General features: G+C 39.6%; 1 protein-coding gene across 1 annotated transcript in view; it reads right to left on the bottom strand.

Annotated features, from left to right (window-relative positions):
* Positions 1-18,612, bottom strand: part of prkg1l (protein kinase cGMP-dependent 1, like) — a 48,915-nt gene extending 30,303 nt beyond the window's left edge. The window contains exons 1-5 of the mRNA XM_051668732.1: positions 18,491-18,612; positions 18,056-18,244; positions 13,826-13,952; positions 13,573-13,739; positions 9,701-9,814 (exon numbers count right to left, since the gene is read on the bottom strand). Of these exons, the coding sequence (XP_051524692.1) occupies positions 9,701-9,814; positions 13,573-13,739; positions 13,826-13,952; positions 18,056-18,239 (592 nt within the window). The 5' untranslated portion in view covers positions 18,240-18,244; positions 18,491-18,612. The remainder of the gene's footprint in view (positions 1-9,700; positions 9,815-13,572; positions 13,740-13,825; positions 13,953-18,055; positions 18,245-18,490) is intronic.

Below are 18,612 nucleotides of genomic sequence, written 5' to 3'. Positions count from 1 at the left end.
CTTAAGATCTGTGAAGAAGCAGTGTGCCGTGTCTTCCGAAAATAAAAGACAAGGAAAGCACAGGGCCCAGATGGCGTTTCACCTGCGTGTCTTAGATCCTGTGCTAACCAGCTGGCCCCCATCTTCACATTGATCTTCAATAGATCACTAGAGCAGTGTGAAGTCCCATGCTGCTTCAAATGCTCAATCATCATTCCTGTCTCAAAGAAACCCAAAATCACAGGACTTAATGATTACAGACCCATCACCCTAACGTCTGTGGTCATGAAATCATTTGAGAGACTGGTGTTGGCTGACCTGAAGGACATCACTGGACCCTTTCTAAATCCCCTTCAATTTGCTTATCAAGCAAACAGGTCTGTGGAGGATGCAGTCAACATGGGATTGCATCATATCCTGCAACATCTGGACAGACCGGGGACATATGCAAGGATCCTTTTTGTGGACTTCAGTTCGGCTCTCAACACCATCATCCCAGCTATTCTCCAGACTAAATTACACCAACTCTCTGTTCCCACATCTATCTTTCAGTGTATTACCAGCTTTCTGACAGACAGGCAGCAGCTTGTGAGACAGAGGAAATTCACTTCCAGCACCTGTACAATCAGCACTGGTGCCCCCCAGGGATGTGTGCTCTCCCCACTACACTTCTCCCTGTATACAAATGACTGCACCGCCAAGGACCCCTCTGTCAAGCTCCTGAAGTTTGCAGATGACACCACTGTCATCAGCCTCATCCAAGATGACGATGAGTCTGCATACAGAAGGGAGTTTGAACAGCTGGCTGTCTGGTGCAGTCAAAACAACCTGGAGCTGAACACGCTCAAAACAGTGGAGATGATTGTGGAGTTTAGGAGGAACACCCCAACACTGACCCCCCCTCACCATTCTAAACAGCACTGTGGCAATAGTGCAGTCATTCAGGTTCCTGGGCACTACCATCTCACGGGACCTGAAGTGGGAGACCAACATTGACTCCACTGTGAAAAAGGCCCATCAGAGGTTGTACTTCCTTCGCCATTTGAGGAAGTTCAACCTGCCACAGGCGCTGCTGATACAGTTCTACTCAGCCCTCACTGAGTGTGTCCTCTGCACTTCTATAACTGTCTGGTTTGGTTCAGCTACGAAACTGGATATCAGAAGACTACAAAGGACAGTTCTGCTGAGAGGATTATTGGTTGCCCCCTGCCCTCCCTTCAAGAACTGTAAATTTCCAGAGTGAGGAAAAAGGCTGGAAAAATCACTCTGGACCCCACTCACCCTGCCAACTACCTTTTTGAACTGTTGCTTTCTGGCCGATGCTTCAGTGCTCTGAGCACCAGAACCGTCAGGCACAGGAACAGTTTTTTCCCTCAGGCTATCCATCTCATGAACAGTTAAAACTGCCCCACTGAGCAATAATTATGTGCAATTCACAGTTTAGTCTTTTTATATTTATCAAACACATCCTACCTCTTCTGCCATTAAATTCCCTTGCACTGTATATAACAGATTTTTATTTAAATTTGCACTACGTATGTGTGTATGTATATATATATATGTGTGTGTGTGTGTGTGTGTGTGTGTGTGTGTGTGTGATATATGTATGTATGTATGTATGTATATATGTATGTATATAAATATATACACTACTGGTCAAAAGTTTTGAAACACTTACTCATTCTTTATTATCATTTTTTTTCACATTTTAGAGTAATAGTAAAGTCATCAAAACTATGGAATAACATAAATGGAACTATGGGAATTATGTTGTGACTAAACAAAATCCAAACAGTAATATATATATTATACACTATATTGCCAAAAGTATTCGCTCATCTGCCTTTAGACGCATATGAATTTAAGTGACATCCCATTCTTAATCCATAGGGTTTAATATGACGTCGGCCCACCCTTTGCAGCTATAACAGCTTCAACTCTTCTGGGAAGGATTTCCACAAGGTTTAGGAGTGTGTTTATGGGAATTTTTGACCATTCTTCCAGAAGCACATTTGTGAGGTCAGACACTGATGTTGCACGAGAAGGCCTGGCTCACAGTCTTTGCTCTAATTCATCCCAAAGGTGCTCTATCGGGTTGAGGTCAGGACTCTGTGCAGGCCAGTCAAGTTCTTCCACACCAAACTCGCTCATCCATGTCTTTATGGACCTTGCTTTGTGCACTGGTGCGCAGTCATGTTGGAACAGGAAGGGGCCATCCCCAAACTGTTCCCACAAAGTTGGGAGCATGGAATTGTCCAAAATCTCTTGGTATGCTGAAGCATTCAGAGTTCCTTTCACTGGAACTAAGGGGCCAAGCCCAGCTCCTGAAAAACAACCCCACACCATAATCCCCCCTCCACCAAACTTCACAGTTGGCACAATGCAGTCAAACAAGTACAGTTCTCCTGGCAACTGCCAAACCCAGACTCGTCCATCAGATTGCCAGATGGAGAAGCATGATTCGTCACTCCAGAGAACGCATCTCCACTGCTCTAGAGTCCAGTGGCGGCGTGCTTTACACCACTGCATCCGATGCTTTGCATTGCACTTGGTGATGTATGGCTTGGATGCAGCTGCTCGGCCATGGAAACCCATTCCATGAAGCTCTCTACGCACTGTTCTTGAGCTAATCTGAAGGCCACATGAACTTTGGAGGTCTGTAGCGATTGACTCTGCAGAAAGTTGGCGACCTCTGTGCACTATGCGCCTCAGCATCCGCTGACCCCGCTCTGTCATTTTACGTGGCCTACCACTTCGTGGCTGAGTTGATGTCATTCCCAATCGCTTCCACTTTGTTATAATACCACTGACAGTTGACTGTGGAATATTTAGTAGCGAGGAAATTTCACGACTGGACTTGTTGCACAGGTGGCATCCTATCACAGTACCACGCTGGAATTCACTGAGTTCCTGAGAGCGGCCCATTCTTTCACAAATGTTTGTAGAAGCAGTCTGCATGCCAAAGTGCTTCATTTTATACACCTGTGGCCATGGAAGTGATTGGAAAACATGAATTCAATTATTTGGATGGGTGAGCGTATACTTTTGGCAATATAGTGTATATATATACACACACACACACACACTACCGGTCAAAACTTTTGAAACACTTGAATGAAATGTTTATCATGATCTTAAAAATCTTTTGATCTGAAGGCGTATGCTTAAATGTTTGAAATTAGTTTTGTAGACAAAAACATAATTGTGCCACCATATTAAATTATTTCATTATAAAACTAAAATGTAATTAAAAAAAAAAAAGCTTTTGAAATTGATGACTTGGACCAAATAATAAAGAAAAGCAGCCAATAAGTGCCCCACATAGATGGGAACTCCTTCAATACTGTTTAAAAAGCATCCCGGGGTGATACCTCAAGAAGTTGGTTGAAAATGTCAAGAGTACACGTCTGCAAATTCTCGGCAAAGGGTGACTACTTTGAAGATGCTAAAATATAACACAGTTTTGATTTATTTTGGATTTTGTTTAGTCACAACATAATTCCCATAGTTCCATTTATGTTATTCCATAGTTTTGATGACTTTACTATTATTCTAAAAAAATAATAATAATAAAGAATGAGTAAGTGTTTCAAAACTTTTGACCGGTAGTGTATATATATATTGTCTTATTGTGTATTCTATATATACTTATTTTCTATTAAATTTTTATTTTATTCAATTTTTATTGTATATTTTATTATTTTTTATTATTATCTCTGTTTTGTTGCTGCAGTGCATTGTTGTGCACTGGAAGCTCCTGTCACCAAGTGACATGTGTAAGCATACCTGGCAATAAAGCTGATTCTGATTCTGATTCTGAAGAACGACAGTCTTCAGGGGAGCTCGGCTACAGGAATTTGCACCGGGAGATAAAGTACTTGTTTTACTGCTCACATTGAGCTCAAAATTACTCGCAAAGTGGCAAGGGCCCTTTGAGGTCACACGGCTAGTTGAGGAAGTCAACTATGAGGTAGTGCATACGGATAGGGGTTGGGCTCGTCAAATTTACCACCTAAACCTACTAAAACAATGGAGAGAGGCGGTCCCCATATCCTTGGCGACGGTAGTTCCGGAGAGGGAGGAGCTCGGTCCGGAGGCGAGTCTAAAAGCCAATCAGATCTCTCTTGTGGAGACCACCTCTCACCGTCACAACGTACGGAGGTTGCCAGATTGCAAAAGAATTTCTCTGACGTGTTCTCACCTCTCCCCGGCTGCACTAATCTCATAGAACACCACATCATGACAACCCCGGGGTAGTGGTACGTAGTCGGCCCTACCGGTTACCCAAACACAAAAAACAGGTAGTATGGGAAGAATTAAAGGCCATGCTCGATATGGGAATAATAGAAGAATCCCACAGTGATTGGGTCAGCCCGGTAGATCTGGTACCTAAGAGCTATGGCTCGGTCCGGTTCTGTGTGGTGTCAAAATTTGATGCGTATCCGATGCCTCATATTGACGAACTGCTCAATCAGTTGGAGCTCGCTTTTATTCAACACTGGATTCAACAAACGGATATTGGCAGATCCCCTTAACGTCGATGTCCCGTGAGAAAATGGCCTTCTCTACACCGTTTGTGTTGCACCAATTTGTGACCCTTCCGTTCGGTTTGTTTGGACAGGGTCCTCAGACCACATGCTGCGTATGCCGCTGTTTATTTGGATGATATCATTATTTATAGTAATGATTGGCAGCAGAACATGCAGCATCCGAGGGCCGTTCTGAGGTCACTGCAAAGAGCAGGGCTCACAGCAATCCCGATGAAGTGCGCAATTGGGCAGGTGGGGGTATGGTATCTGGGGTTCCACTTGGGTCATGGGCAAGTGTGGCCCGAAACTGATAAAACCACAGCAATTGCGACATGCCCAAGACCCAAGGCCAAAAAGGAGGTGAGACAGTTCCTGGGGCTGGCTGGCTATTATCGAAGGTTTGTGCCTAATTATTCGAATGTCACCAGCCTGCTGACTGATCTCACTAAAAAGGGAGCTCCAGACCCGGTCCAGTGGACAGAGCCGTGCCAACAAGCCTTCACGCAGGTAAAAGCTGCACTTTGTGGTGGATCGCTTCTGCATTCCCCTAACTTCTCTCTTCCTTTTGTTTTGCAGACGGACACATCGGACAGGGGGCTGGGTGCTGTACTGTCCCAGGTGGTGGAGGGGGAGGAGCACCTGGTGCTGTACATTATTCGAAGCTCTCTATGAGAAAGATGATGTACAGCACCATAGAGAAGGAGTGCTTGGACATCAGGTGGACAGTCCTCACTCTCCTCTACTATTTGCTGGGATGAGCATTCACCCTCTGTTCAGACCATGCCCCGCTCCAGTGGCTCCACCGGATGAAGGATTCCAACGCCTGGATCACTCGTTGATATCTGGCACTCCAACCGTTTAAGTTCGAGGGAGTCTACAGGCCAGGGGCGCTGATGGCTGTCGCGGACTTCCTCTCTAGAAAGGTGGGGGGGGGGGGATTGGGCAGGCCAGGCTGTTCCCCTGATCTGAGTCGGGCAGCGGGGGTATGTGGGGGTAAGGGTATGGCAGAGCATTCGTCTGGGGAGAGAGGAAGTGGTAAGGGTTTTCACCTGAGATGAATTGCTGCTAATTGTGATTTCTATGTTCACAGTGTGAGGCGGGGAGATAAAAGACTGCCCAAAACCCCAGAGAGGGAGAGAGAGAACCCAGCTGACAAGCTGTGTATGTTAGCCGCTGTCGGCTGTTTTGAAGCTTTACCGTTTACCTTGAGGTGGACGTGTTTCATTTATAAAATAAAACTGACAAACCTGAGTTGGAATTGCTGTTTCCCACTTCCTCATTTCATTGAAACTTTACATGACATTTAAACAGATTTGCTTGTTTTACAAAAGGTGAATCTGGAATTTCAACAATTGTACATGATAACGCGCCTTCACTTTCTTTTCTTTTTTATTTGGTACACCCAATTTTCATACATTAGAATTGTTCCATAGAGTAGTGGTTAATGTACTCAACATGTTCTTTTAAGTACTTGATGTGTGAGTTCAAGTCTCGTACTGACCGAGTGAAACTTATTACAATAACGTTTCCTTTTTCAAATGTTTATTGCACAATCTATGGGATCAAAATCCCGTCAAATGTATTGCAGTCATGGATCCAAAAATAATAAGTGTTAATCAAAATAATAAGCGTGAATCAAAAAATAATAAGTGCAGATAAAAAAATAAATAAGCGCAGATCAAAATAATTAGTGCAGATAAAAAATAACAAGCATGAATCAAAAATATATAAACATTTAAAATATGCTGCAAAAAAAAGGAAAAAAGAAAAATTAAAGCAAAGTCATCAGAATTGCAAACAACATCATGTTTTCCTTGGTTATATTACTGTTTTTTGTGCTCTGACAATTTTGCTCATATTTTCATTTTTTCTTGTTCGCTTACGCTGTATTTTTCTTTGCTTTTGTTTCCAAGATCTGCGCTTGAATTTCCTAAACTTGTGAGTAGAGTTTCATGTAAATCAGGGGGTGTTTTGCATCCCTATTGGTCCACTAGTTCTTGATTGACAGCTCCTCCTCTAGCCAATCATTTTAAGAGGGGAGGTGACGTCACTCCAATGCAACTCCGACGGCTGCTGCTCAATATTATATTATTTGTGGTTGATAGATATGCTGTTTGTGTCTGTTTTGAGTATTTTCTGCCAGCTCTAAGAAAAAATTTGTTGTCCGAGTAGGCCATTATCATAGTCTGTTAACACATGTATTGAGTCAGCTGAATTAAGTCAGCAGAGTCTTCAGTTTAGGCATTATTTAAGACTTCCTTGTTTGTAGGTTATTGGCTGCATATCTATAAAAAATAAAAAAAATAAAAAAACACAACAAGCTGGGTTGGTGTGGATGTTTGATGCATGTTTTTACTAGCTGTACCAATGTAGCTGCGAGTACAGAACCCAACTTGATTCGCTTTTCCATTAAATAAAATCCAGATCCCGACACCAAGGCCTATTACAATACTGATGAATATAGAAATGTTCAAATATAATTGGACTTTTTTTTATTTTTCACAAATCTAAAAGGCTTGCATTATTGCTGACACCTACATGCACACTTTGGAGTTGGTTGTATGCCTGTAAGTCATTTGCTTCAAATGTTATTGAAGTTGTATACTCTATGTAATGGAAATGTTTGTAAATGTTTGGGATATGTATGCTCCATTGTTGCCTGTATCTTTAGAGACGGTCCCTAAATTTGCGACTATTTGTGAATAAAGAACGTCCAATGTCAAGCCAACTTTATTGCATTATTTATTGACATGGGGATGCTTGGTCACTTGTTTCTGATTTCGCTGCAGTATCGTGGAGAAAGAAACTATGTAGCTATGCCAACGATGCCAACATAGGATCAGTACATAACAGCACATTCAGCATAATGGAAAAGCAGATCAAGTTGGGTTCTGAACACGCGACTACATTGGCACAGCTAGTAAAAACATGCATCAAACATCCACACCAACCCAGCCTTGTTTTTTAGTTTTTTTTAGATATGCAGCCAATAACCTACAAACAAGGAAGTCTTAAATAATGCCTAAACTAAAGACTCAGCTAAATAAATTCAGCTGACTCGATACATGTGTCTACTCGGACAACACATTTTTTCCTAGAGCTGGCAGAAAATACTCAAAACAGACACAAACAGCGTATCTATCAGCCACAAATAATATAATATTGAGCAGCAGCCATCGGAGTTGCATTGGAGTGACGTCATCTCCCCTCTTCGAATGATTGGCTAGAGGAGGAGCTGTCGATCAAGAACTAGTGGACCAATAGGGACGCAAAATGCCCCCTGATTTACATGAAACTCTACCCCCTTCCCCCCCAGAATCTACACCCCTGCCCCTGGAGCAATCTGGAGTTAAGTGCCTTGCTCAAGGACACAATGTTGGTGGCTGTGGGGATTGAACCATCAAACTTCTGCTTACCAGTGCTGTGCTTTAGTCCACTAGGCCACCAACACTCAAAGTCTATATTAAGAGTGAAATGATGAGGAAGTAGGGTTAGAGTTATGTTTAATTGTTGACATACATTAAGAGACTAGAGCTATACAGTTTATGTGCATAAGGCAGATAATTTGTTCTTGAAAATCAGTAGTCTTGTACCAGATGCATTTATCCAAAGCAACCGTGTTACTGCAGAAACAGTGTGTGTGGAGGCTTCATGCTATTCTCTGTGGCATCCACACACACAACTCACCATGTGCCCCACTGAGAGCGAAAACCACAATATAACAACAATGAGGAGGTTACCCCATGTGACTCTACCCTCCCAACTGGGCCAATTTTGTTGCTTGGGAGACCAGGCTGGGGTCACTCAGCAGGCCCTGGATTTGAACTCACGACTCCAGGGGTGGTAGTTAGTTTCTTTAATTGCTGAGCTACCCAGGCCCCCAGATATGGTAGTATTAAGAAATGTTTGAGTTCATATTGAGACCTTTGACTTGGTGCATTGTTTGTGAAGTTGTTGAGATCTCTTCTGAAACTTTAGGAGACAATTATATTTACATTTAAAATTGTCATTATTCAGTGATAATTTTCCCTCTGCTGAAGCTCTGAAACCTCATTCATGAACACATTCAGATTCAAAAATGGCACCCCGAAGTGTCACAGCAGGTTTGATGTCATTGGGCCCATTTACACTTGGTCACTTCATGCGTTTTTACTGATCAGATTGCTATCCGATTGAAAAGCACATTCCATTTACATTTGGCCACATCAATGTTTCTCCACCAAACGGATATGAATCTGATCTTCAGTTTCCTCTCTATATGCAAATATCACGGAGTTCTCTTCTGTGATTATGCTTACGTATGCCAGGCAGAAAAATGAAAAGATGTTATTTATTATTTGATTCCAACTGACTTTGAACAGTGTGCATGTTTCTGTTTGTGTGCGCACTGTGTATTTCTCCCCTTGGGATTTCTCATAAGCAAGGTGTGTCATGCGCGTCAGCTGCTCTCATGTCAGTGTTTAGTTTCAGTTTCTTCAGCGATCTGCATCAAATAAATGAAGAAAAAGTCCTGTCTTTCCTACAACGTGCATCCGTGTCTTAATTTGTTATTTATTGTGCAATGCGAGACCTATACAAATACTCGGTCGCAGCTGTTATATTTCGCGTTTTCCCTATGCTGGCATAGCGCTGTTTGGGAGGAGTAAAGTTAGCATATGCGTCTTGAACAGCCAGATGCATTTACACTTGACTAGTTTTATCTAGAATGCATCTCAAACCACCTCCTGAAGTGGTTTGAAAGATTGGACTGCAATCTGTCTCTAATGCGTTTCGGAGGGCATTTACACCTGGTCATTTCATGATCTGATCACAGAAAATGCATGAAGTGACCGACTGTAAATGGGCCCATTGACGCCAAAAAGGCATTGATTGTCACGCGTGTTATTGGCAAGCACGATGCGATAGTTTTAATATGCGAAACTGAGAGTGAGATTTGAGAATTGCAGAGGAGGGACAGATTATCAATGAACAATGACTTAAATTTTGGTCAGTTCCTCTTATAAAGCTATTGTATGGCTTCAGAAGACTTGGAATATGTGGTTTACTCTTATGGTTCTGTTACAGTGTGTTTTTTCTGTGCTTTTTAAAGCCACTGTGGTCATTATGAATTGTCATTTTATGGACATATACTGTATGGGTTAATGGGTGTGCGTGTGTGTGTGTGTGTGTGTGTGTGGGGGGGGGGGGGGTACCTGTGACAGTAGTGGAGCAGGTGTGGTTATGAATGAGAGCAAGTTCTTCAAACATCACCCCTGGCTCAATGATGTGCAGCCTCTGTCCAGCCCTGGATACCTCCAGCTTTCCCTCTGTATTAACACAGATGTGCACACAAACACATACACAAACACATTTATTCAGCTATATAAATGGGGAACAACTGCAGACTTATACTGCTTTTACATAAACCTTATTATAATGTAGGCCTAAAATAAATCCTAACCCAGTGTCCTAATCAGATGCAATGCGAAAATGCTACATGTTGTGACATAGTCACAGCCAATCGGAACATATTTAACGTTTAATATAAAGAAGGGGTAGGATTCTGGACCAATGAGATTTCACTGTGGGCTTCCCAGGACAACGTTACAGAAAGAAAGACTTTATCGCTTTTATTGCTTTAACGCATCACGTCTGGTTGCATTGTGTAAACCTACAGTGTTTTGCATTTTTAAAGACAGAAAAAAACTTTGTTGGCTTTATTTATGAATAAATTTTCCAATTGAGGACATCCCTCAAAGTCACCAAAGGGAGCTTTTGACAGATTTAGCTCACTTTTGGGGATAATTTTATCCCCAAAGTATATCTGAGCACACACAAACACACACACACACATCAGCTATGCCCCTCAAGGTTGCCAGGAGTGACAGGTGTTGAGTGACAGCGTGACTGTCACATAGACAGATGATCTGACCCGTCACAGATTAGTCACGGAGACGTTGTCAGAGCTAAGACAATTCAGCACATAAACCGCTGCAGACAACAAACATTGCCCTCACTCCTAACAAATCAAGCCTGGGGATTAGCACTGCTCATGGACTGTTATTGATAAACGCTTTAATGGATGGTAATAGATCTGTCTCCTGCTTCCTGAGGTTTTTTCACTAGCAACCCAGGTATTTAGGCACGCACTGACATTTTAAAACTCATTTCACCTCACATTCTCAATCTCTCTATCTCTCTCACTCTCCCTCACTCAATGTTCCCAGAAGCAGGTCAGTCTCACATTTCTCTTGCTACCTGCCTGGTCCTCCAAACACAGTGGGAGGTGAATGCTAATTATTGTACCTCAGCCAGAGAGAGGAACAGACTGAATGATTGTCCAATTGGGCCGTACGTTACACTTTAGGAATTTTTTTTGCTTTTTTATTTTTATTTATTAAAAAAACAAGGGCTGTAGGTTTAACGTGTTAATTAAATGCAATTTATTATACAAAAAAAAAATTATGGGTTACAAAATTACTGCAATTAGTCATGCTCCCGGACCATGGTAAGGAATTTTCCTGCCAAATTTTCCAATAAGGAATTTTCCTTATAATAGAAAATCCCTTATTATAAGTCTACCTCAGACAGATTGAATTGATTGTTGTGAAAAAAATATTGCAATATAAACAATAGATTTACATATATATATATATATATATACACACACAGTAAATAGTAATGTGCAAAAGGCACTTAAATAGTTTTCATTTATCAATTAATGTCATACAAAGTCCAGTAAACATAAAAAATCTAAATCAATATTTGGTGTGATAACCTTTGCCTTCAAAACTGCACCAATTCTCCTAGGTACACCTGGACACAGTTTTTCCTGGTTGTTGGCAGAAAGGATGTTCCAAGCTTCTTGGAGAATTCACCAAAGTTCTTCTAACTATTTAGTCTCAACTGCTTTTTTCTCTTCATTTAATCCCAGACTTACTCAATGATGTTGAGATCTGGAGGCCATACTATCTGTTGTAAAGGGTCCTTGTTCTTCTTCTATTCAATTCTATTTGCAAAGGGAATGTTGAAATCCAAAATTTATGTTTCCTACTAATATACTAAAAAGCAGAATATATGAAATAACAATTTTACTAACCAAATGTTTTTGTGAAAAATAAGAAGACTTTTGCACAGTACTGTAAATATATATATATATATATATATATATATATATATATATATATATATATATATATATATATATAATGTACTGTATATATATACAGTGCATTCAGACCCCTTCATTTTTTTGACATTTTGTTAGGTTGCAGCCTTATGCTAAAATGCTTTAAATTATTTTATATTTTCACATCAATCTACACTCCATACCCCATAATGACAAAGCAGAAACAAGATTTTTGATAACTTTGCAAATGTATAAAAATTAAATTTAATTAAAAAAAAAAAACCTCAATTATCACATTGACATAAGTATTCAGACCCTTAACTCAGTACTTAGTTGAAGCACCTTTAGCAGCGATTACAGCCTCAAGTCTTTTTGGGTATATAGTGCGTATTGTATACTGTACAGTGTATGTTATTATTTGTATATTGTTGAGTGTAATTACGTGTATATCAGATGTTTAAATTGTGTTGTGTTAATTTGATGTTATTGTAAATTGGTATATGTCTCATCACTGTCACGACTGCTATGTTGATCGGAACTGCACCCAAGAATTTCACACACATTGCACTTGTGTATATGGCTGTGTGATTTGATTTGATGTTTGATTTGAGAACAGTCTGAAGGTGCCGAGTTTGGTGGATGTAGCTTGAAAGCACCAGTTCCGCCACTCCCTTCACACAGATTGCGCCATCTGCGTAGGGCACCAACTCCCTAGGGGGGCACAAGAAACTCCACCGGCTGCACTACCTCACACATAATACGTTAATCAAGGATCCGACAGCAGTCACTTCTTTTAGCCAACATTATTATCAAGATTAAGCCTGTATGCATGACTACACCTCTGATAATAAACAACCTGGAGCTGAACACGCTCAAAACAGTGGAGATGATAGTGGACTTTAGGAGGAACACCCCAACATTGACCCCGCTCACCATTCTGAGCAGCACTGTGGCAGCAGTGGAGTCATTCAGGCTCCTGGGAGCTACCATCTCACAGGACCTGAAGTGGGAGACCCACATTGACTCCATTGTGAAAAAGGCCCAGCAGAGGTTGTACTTCTTTCGCTAGCTGAGGAAGTTCAACCTGCCACAGGTGCTGCTGATACAGTTCTGCTCAGCAGTCATTGAGTCTGTCCTCTGCACTTCAATAACTGTCTGGTTTGGTTCAGCTACGAAATTGGACATCAGAAGACTACAAAGGACAGTTCGGACTGCTAAGCAGATTATTGGTTGCTCCCTGCCCTTCCTTCAAGAACTGTACAATTCCAGAGTGAGGAAAAGGGCTGGAAAAATCACTCTGGACCCCACTCACCCAGCCTACTACCTTTTTGAACTGTTGCCTTCTGGCCGGCGCTACAAAGCGCTGAGCACCAGAACCGTCAGGCACAAGAACAGTTTTGTCCCTCAGGCTATCCATCTCACGAACAGTTCAAACTGCCCCATTGAGCAAATAATTATGTGCAATTCACAGCTTAGTCTATTTATATTTATCCAACATATCCTACCTCATCTGCCATTACATTCCCTTGCACTATCTGTATATATATATATATATATATATATATATATATATATATATATATATATATATATATATATACATATATATACACATACACACACACACACACACACATATACATACTGTATATATTTTTGGTCTTATTGTGTATTTTTATATATACTTATATTTTCTATTCACTTTTTATTTTTATTCTATTTTTGTCTTGTTGTTGTATTGTCTGTGCACTGGAAGCTTCTGTCACCAAGACAAATTCCTCGTATGTGTAAGCATACTTGGCAATAAAGCTAATTCTGATTCTGATTCTAATAATGAGTAACTTTTGAGAATTGGGTTACAAAATAACGACGCAATCCAACCTGTAAATGGGATCTGTAAATGATCGGACATACAAATCATCTAGTACTATGCAGTATAAACCCACTGTTCCTTACCTTCAACTATATAAGCCTGGGATCCACCATCACCTTCCTGAATAACACAAACACCCTCTTTAAATGTTGTAGGATAGGCAGAATCCACCAGACTCAGCATCTGATCCCTGTCTAGATATTTCATGCACTCACTCTCTGCTAAAGCTGCCTCTATCAGCCTCTGTGACCTGAAAGAAAGAAAGAAAGTAAGATGAAGAGATATATAGGCAAATAAAGCGTAGGTGAAGAGAATGAGTTGAAATTTTGTTCTTACTCTTGACTCTTGCTGTAGCTGATTGGAGGGTTTTGTAAGATTTTTGTAAGAAGTTCTGGCTCCACATTAATGGGCTCTGTTACCAGGGTTTGTCTCCTCCCTCTCAGAGAAGAAGTACGCTGTTGACCTAGATGCAAATGAAATGAGTGTAAAAATAAGTAATAAAGATGTTTTCATGGCATTAAACAATAATTGACTCTGAACTCTGGGCTGTTTGCTGTCAAAAATCTGAGTTGCTTTTTGAAGCATGGCTCCAACAATGTTTACCTTTGACTTCTTTCTCTGCTTTGCTTCTTTTTATTATTATTTATTTATTTATTTATTTATTGCACCATAGGATTCACTCTTTTCATGCCAGACTGCATTCTAGGGGGCTGTAGTTTCTCAAAGTTTAAAACCTCATTTAATTTAAACCTCACTTAAAATAAACTTAAAATGCCAGTAACACTGAAGATTTATTTTCTAAGATCGTTCAAAGAAAAAAATGCCCCAAGGTTTACAGGGGTCATGTCTAGTTGGTAAATCTAAGTTGTAATCCTAGACAAATTTATCCATAATGCAATTTTGTGTTAGAATGCCAGTGCAACATGCAGAATTTTAATTAGTTATACAGTTTCATTGGCTTATGTTGAAAACTATTGTCAGATATCTATAACTGTGTTTTGTACTATTAAAAATGCAATGTTTCACTGCAGTTTTCTGGTGAAATGAACACTAGAGGTGCTACAACAACTGTGCGTTTTATTCACTTTCACAAATCACGACTACAACGGCTGATTATGACTTTGTAAACACTTATTTTTTGCTCGGTTACTCACATACTGCTACGTTATGATATCGAAATCTTTTACTATAATGCACCATTTGAAAAATGACACATTTTGGGCTTGCATGACAGACTCACCTACATTTATAAATATTCTGAGCTTAGCTTGTGTGATAGCTCACCTGATAGTATTGTTCTATGAACTCATAAGACAGCGGTTCGAGCCCAGCCAAACATGCAAGCTTAGGTTTTGTTTTTTGTTTTTTGTTTTTTTTTGTCTTATTTGATTTTAGAACACTATTGGCTAGCTTTAGGTTGAAGTATTATGTTAGGGAAGTATGTTGTACTCATTAAAACCTCCATCTAGTATTCACCTTAAAAATCTTGTCTGATTACGACACCATTTCACTCGCTTTTGGTGCCCCCCGCTGGACATTTCAAGGGGAAACTGCAGCCAAGCGTGTAATCAAGGAATATGGCGCTCTGAATCAGTTATTAGAGGGCGCTACTGACAAGTACATCAGACAACACGGATAACACACGTGTCTATGTGCGTCACGTCTCCATTCATTTTAAACGAAGACGCAAACACAAAAGTCACATCACATTGGAGACCTTTACACGGCAATAACGTGTACCTGTTGATGTGTATAGACGTCAAGGCGGCGTCACATTAGAAACTAACATGTGGATAACGTCACAACGTAATAACGTCATAACATCTGGGAGAATGTTCACCTGTATTTTGTTTACGTGCACCTGTCATGTGTCTGGCGAACATGCGTCTGTCTGACGAGTGTGTTGTATTTTGACTTTAAAAGCTTGTTTTGGCAGAAGCAAATGTCAAGTTACCCTCATCTCTACAGGTTTTGACTTTTTAAATGTGTTAAGAGGGCATTTTTGTGACAGCAGCCCTTTGTAGGGTTGCCAACCATCCTGTAAAATATGAGATCGTCCCGTATTTAAAGATAAAATTATGATTTATCCCGTATTTAAGCATTATAATTAATCATTCCAGATTGCCAATTTAACATTGATAGAAGTTGGAAATTTTGCCTACAGTGGCTAAGGGAATGTCTGAAAAGTCCACACATTGTGCTAAAACGTGCTAATACTGTGGAGGGTGTGGTAAGGGACTGTCTGAAAAGTCCACAAATGGTGGTAAAACTGTGGAGTTTTTTTCTATATAAATGTACAATAAGATCAAACAATGTATGAATACAATCATAAAGACAAGTTCAGGTAAAGGATAAAAATAAACAAATACAATTAAATTATAAATAATTAAAAAATATGTATAAACCATCCAAAATGTATACATAAGATAAAGACAAATAATCAAAAAATTAAAATAAATATATTTTTAACATATATACATTTTTTTTAAATAAAATAAAAAAAATATTTATAAGTCATGGGTCAGGAAAGTTCTCATTTTAGCATATAAGAAAGGATATACAATTTGTATAAATAATGCATATTAACTAATTAATACATTTATTGCTAAAACTGTGGAGGATGTGGTTAGGGGCCGTGATTGCTATAATTACGTTTCAAATAATCGGAGTGTCCGTTCTCCTATCTATCTTGAGGTTGTCTCCCATCCCAGTGCCATTTTTATTTATTTATTTATTTATTTTTGAATAGGTATGTCTATGGTGTACATTTGGGTAAAGTGTTTGCTCTGCCTCTGGAAAAATATTCCTGATATTTTCAACTGTATGATTCCTGATATGTCTTTGAAATAAAAATTTTAAACATTTAAAAAAAAATATTTGTAGCTTAATAGACTAAAAGAAAGAAGATTATGATGTATTTTATTTCTTTAATCTTATTTTTGGCTAAATCCTTCATAAGTGTAAATTTAACAAGGGCAAACCTTGATATTTAAAATGTTACATTAATTAGATTTTTTTCTTCCTCTAATAGGAAAGCTGTGAAAATATCTGGCAAATTGTCATCTTGTGTTGTCTTTAATTTAAAAAAGAAGAAGTTCTTGCTATAGGGCACCTGCAAAATGACACATGGAACCCAAATAGTTCCTTGAGGATAGACACAGTGTTTATTCCTTCTCAAATTTTGAACAGTCTGGCATCTATTGTTATGACTGAGAATTATTTAACTGAAAATAATTTGGAGCCTATGTAAAGGCCTGATTAAATAACAGTTTATTTTTATGCCTTCAGCAAATTATGAAATAGGCCTACCCTTAGTTTAACTGTTTTTGTTTTTTGGGGGGGTTTTTAACACTTTCATAAGTGTGATAACCTAATATAAAAATGTAATATGAGAATGTCACCAATCAATCCTTCACACTTCGGGGTTTTCGCTGCATTTGGGTAAATAACTGAACACAGTAAAACTACTGTACATGTGGATATATTAAGGCAATGGTTAATTAAATACCTATATAAAAGGTTGACAATTTCTGTTGGCCAAAACTATGCTTCAAACTGTGTATGAGTAGCCTTTTGTAGCAAGGACTTAAGCTATGATGAGCCTATACATAAATTAAGCTTTACATTTTTTTAAGCATTTTTAAGCATTAAAATCCTGCCCTTAGAAATATTCAATGGATTAAAAAAATGTGTGACAACTAGCCCCAGTAGCCTATCCCTATTATGTGAGACAGTATAAGTATGCTATAGTAGGCCAATTTCGTTCATGGTCAGTATGAATTTAATTTATTCTAACCATTTTTGACACGTTGAGACGGACGTATGTTCTACATGCACGTCACACAGACCTCAACCTGCCTTTAAGCTTGGTTAGTCAAGGAACAACACATTCCGAGCGCCGTAAAGGATAGTTCACCTAAAAAATGAAAATTCTCTCATCATTTACTCACCCTCATACCACCCCAGATGTGTATGACTTTCTTTCTTCTGCAGAACACAAATGAAGATTTTTAGAAGAATATTTCAGCTCTGTAGGTCCATACAGTGCAAGTGAATGGTGACCAGAACTCAGAAGGTCCAAAAAGCACACAAAGGAGGCAGAAAAGTAATCCACACGACTCCAGTGGTAAAATCCATATCTTCAGAAGTGATATGATTGGTGAGGGTGAGAAACAGATCAATACTGAAGTCCTTTTTACCCTAAATCTCCACATTTGTCCAGTCCCAACGGTGGCTGAATGTGAAATATTAAACTGGAGTTTTATGGATTACTTTTATGCTGCTTTTATGTCCTTTGTAGACCTTCTGAGTTCTGATCACCATTCACTTGCATTGTATGGACCTACAGAGTGGAAATATTCTTCCAAAAATCTTAATTTGTGTTCATCAGAAGAAAGAAAGTCACACACATCTGGGATGGCATGAGGGTGAGAAAAATGATGAAGAGAACTGTTGCTTCAAATAGCAGATTACTGACATCTTTAACCAAGTTAAACTGTTATTCTTACAAATTGCATGAATGTGACATTAAACGATAACACGGCTTGCCACAGCAGCAGATCGCACCTGCAGGAGATGCCGAGACGGTGTTGACAGTGAGCCGCAGACGGTCGAGCTCCCCCTGCAGGCGGCGTATGAGATCGTCTTTAGCGTCCAGTTCAAGCTCCAGCTCGTCGATAAGAGCATCTCTCTGCCTTAACTCCTCTATCTTCAACTGCAGCGCGAACTGAAGATCTCGGAGCGTACCCATGAGCCCTATGTAGAGATATAAAGAGGGACAGATAGCCCGTTACACAATTTTAAAGTGTACGCATTTATTGAAGTGAGAGGCATGAAAAATCATTAAAGGAAAACGATTCAATGTTAGCGATAGCGAAAACATAAGTTGTTCTAGAATTAGTTGTTATGTGATATTGGGGTGCACAATAAGTCAAATGCATTAAGCCCTTTTCCAAAACAATAAACAAAATCACTGACGACATATATTAAGAAAACGTTTACCTGAATGACACGGGCAGAAAACATGGGGATCACACACAAGGCAAAGGCGATTGTCCCTCTGGAATGATGGGGCTGAACAGCTTTTCTAATAGTGAAGGAACCCAGTCAGTGGATAAAGATTT

This window comes from Myxocyprinus asiaticus, chromosome 33, assembly GCF_019703515.2.
Source record: "Myxocyprinus asiaticus isolate MX2 ecotype Aquarium Trade chromosome 33, UBuf_Myxa_2, whole genome shotgun sequence".
NCBI lineage: Eukaryota > Metazoa > Chordata > Actinopteri > Cypriniformes > Catostomidae > Myxocyprinus > Myxocyprinus asiaticus.
The sequence above is the reverse complement of the archived record's forward strand: the minus strand, read 5'-3'. Positions and strand labels throughout refer to the sequence as shown.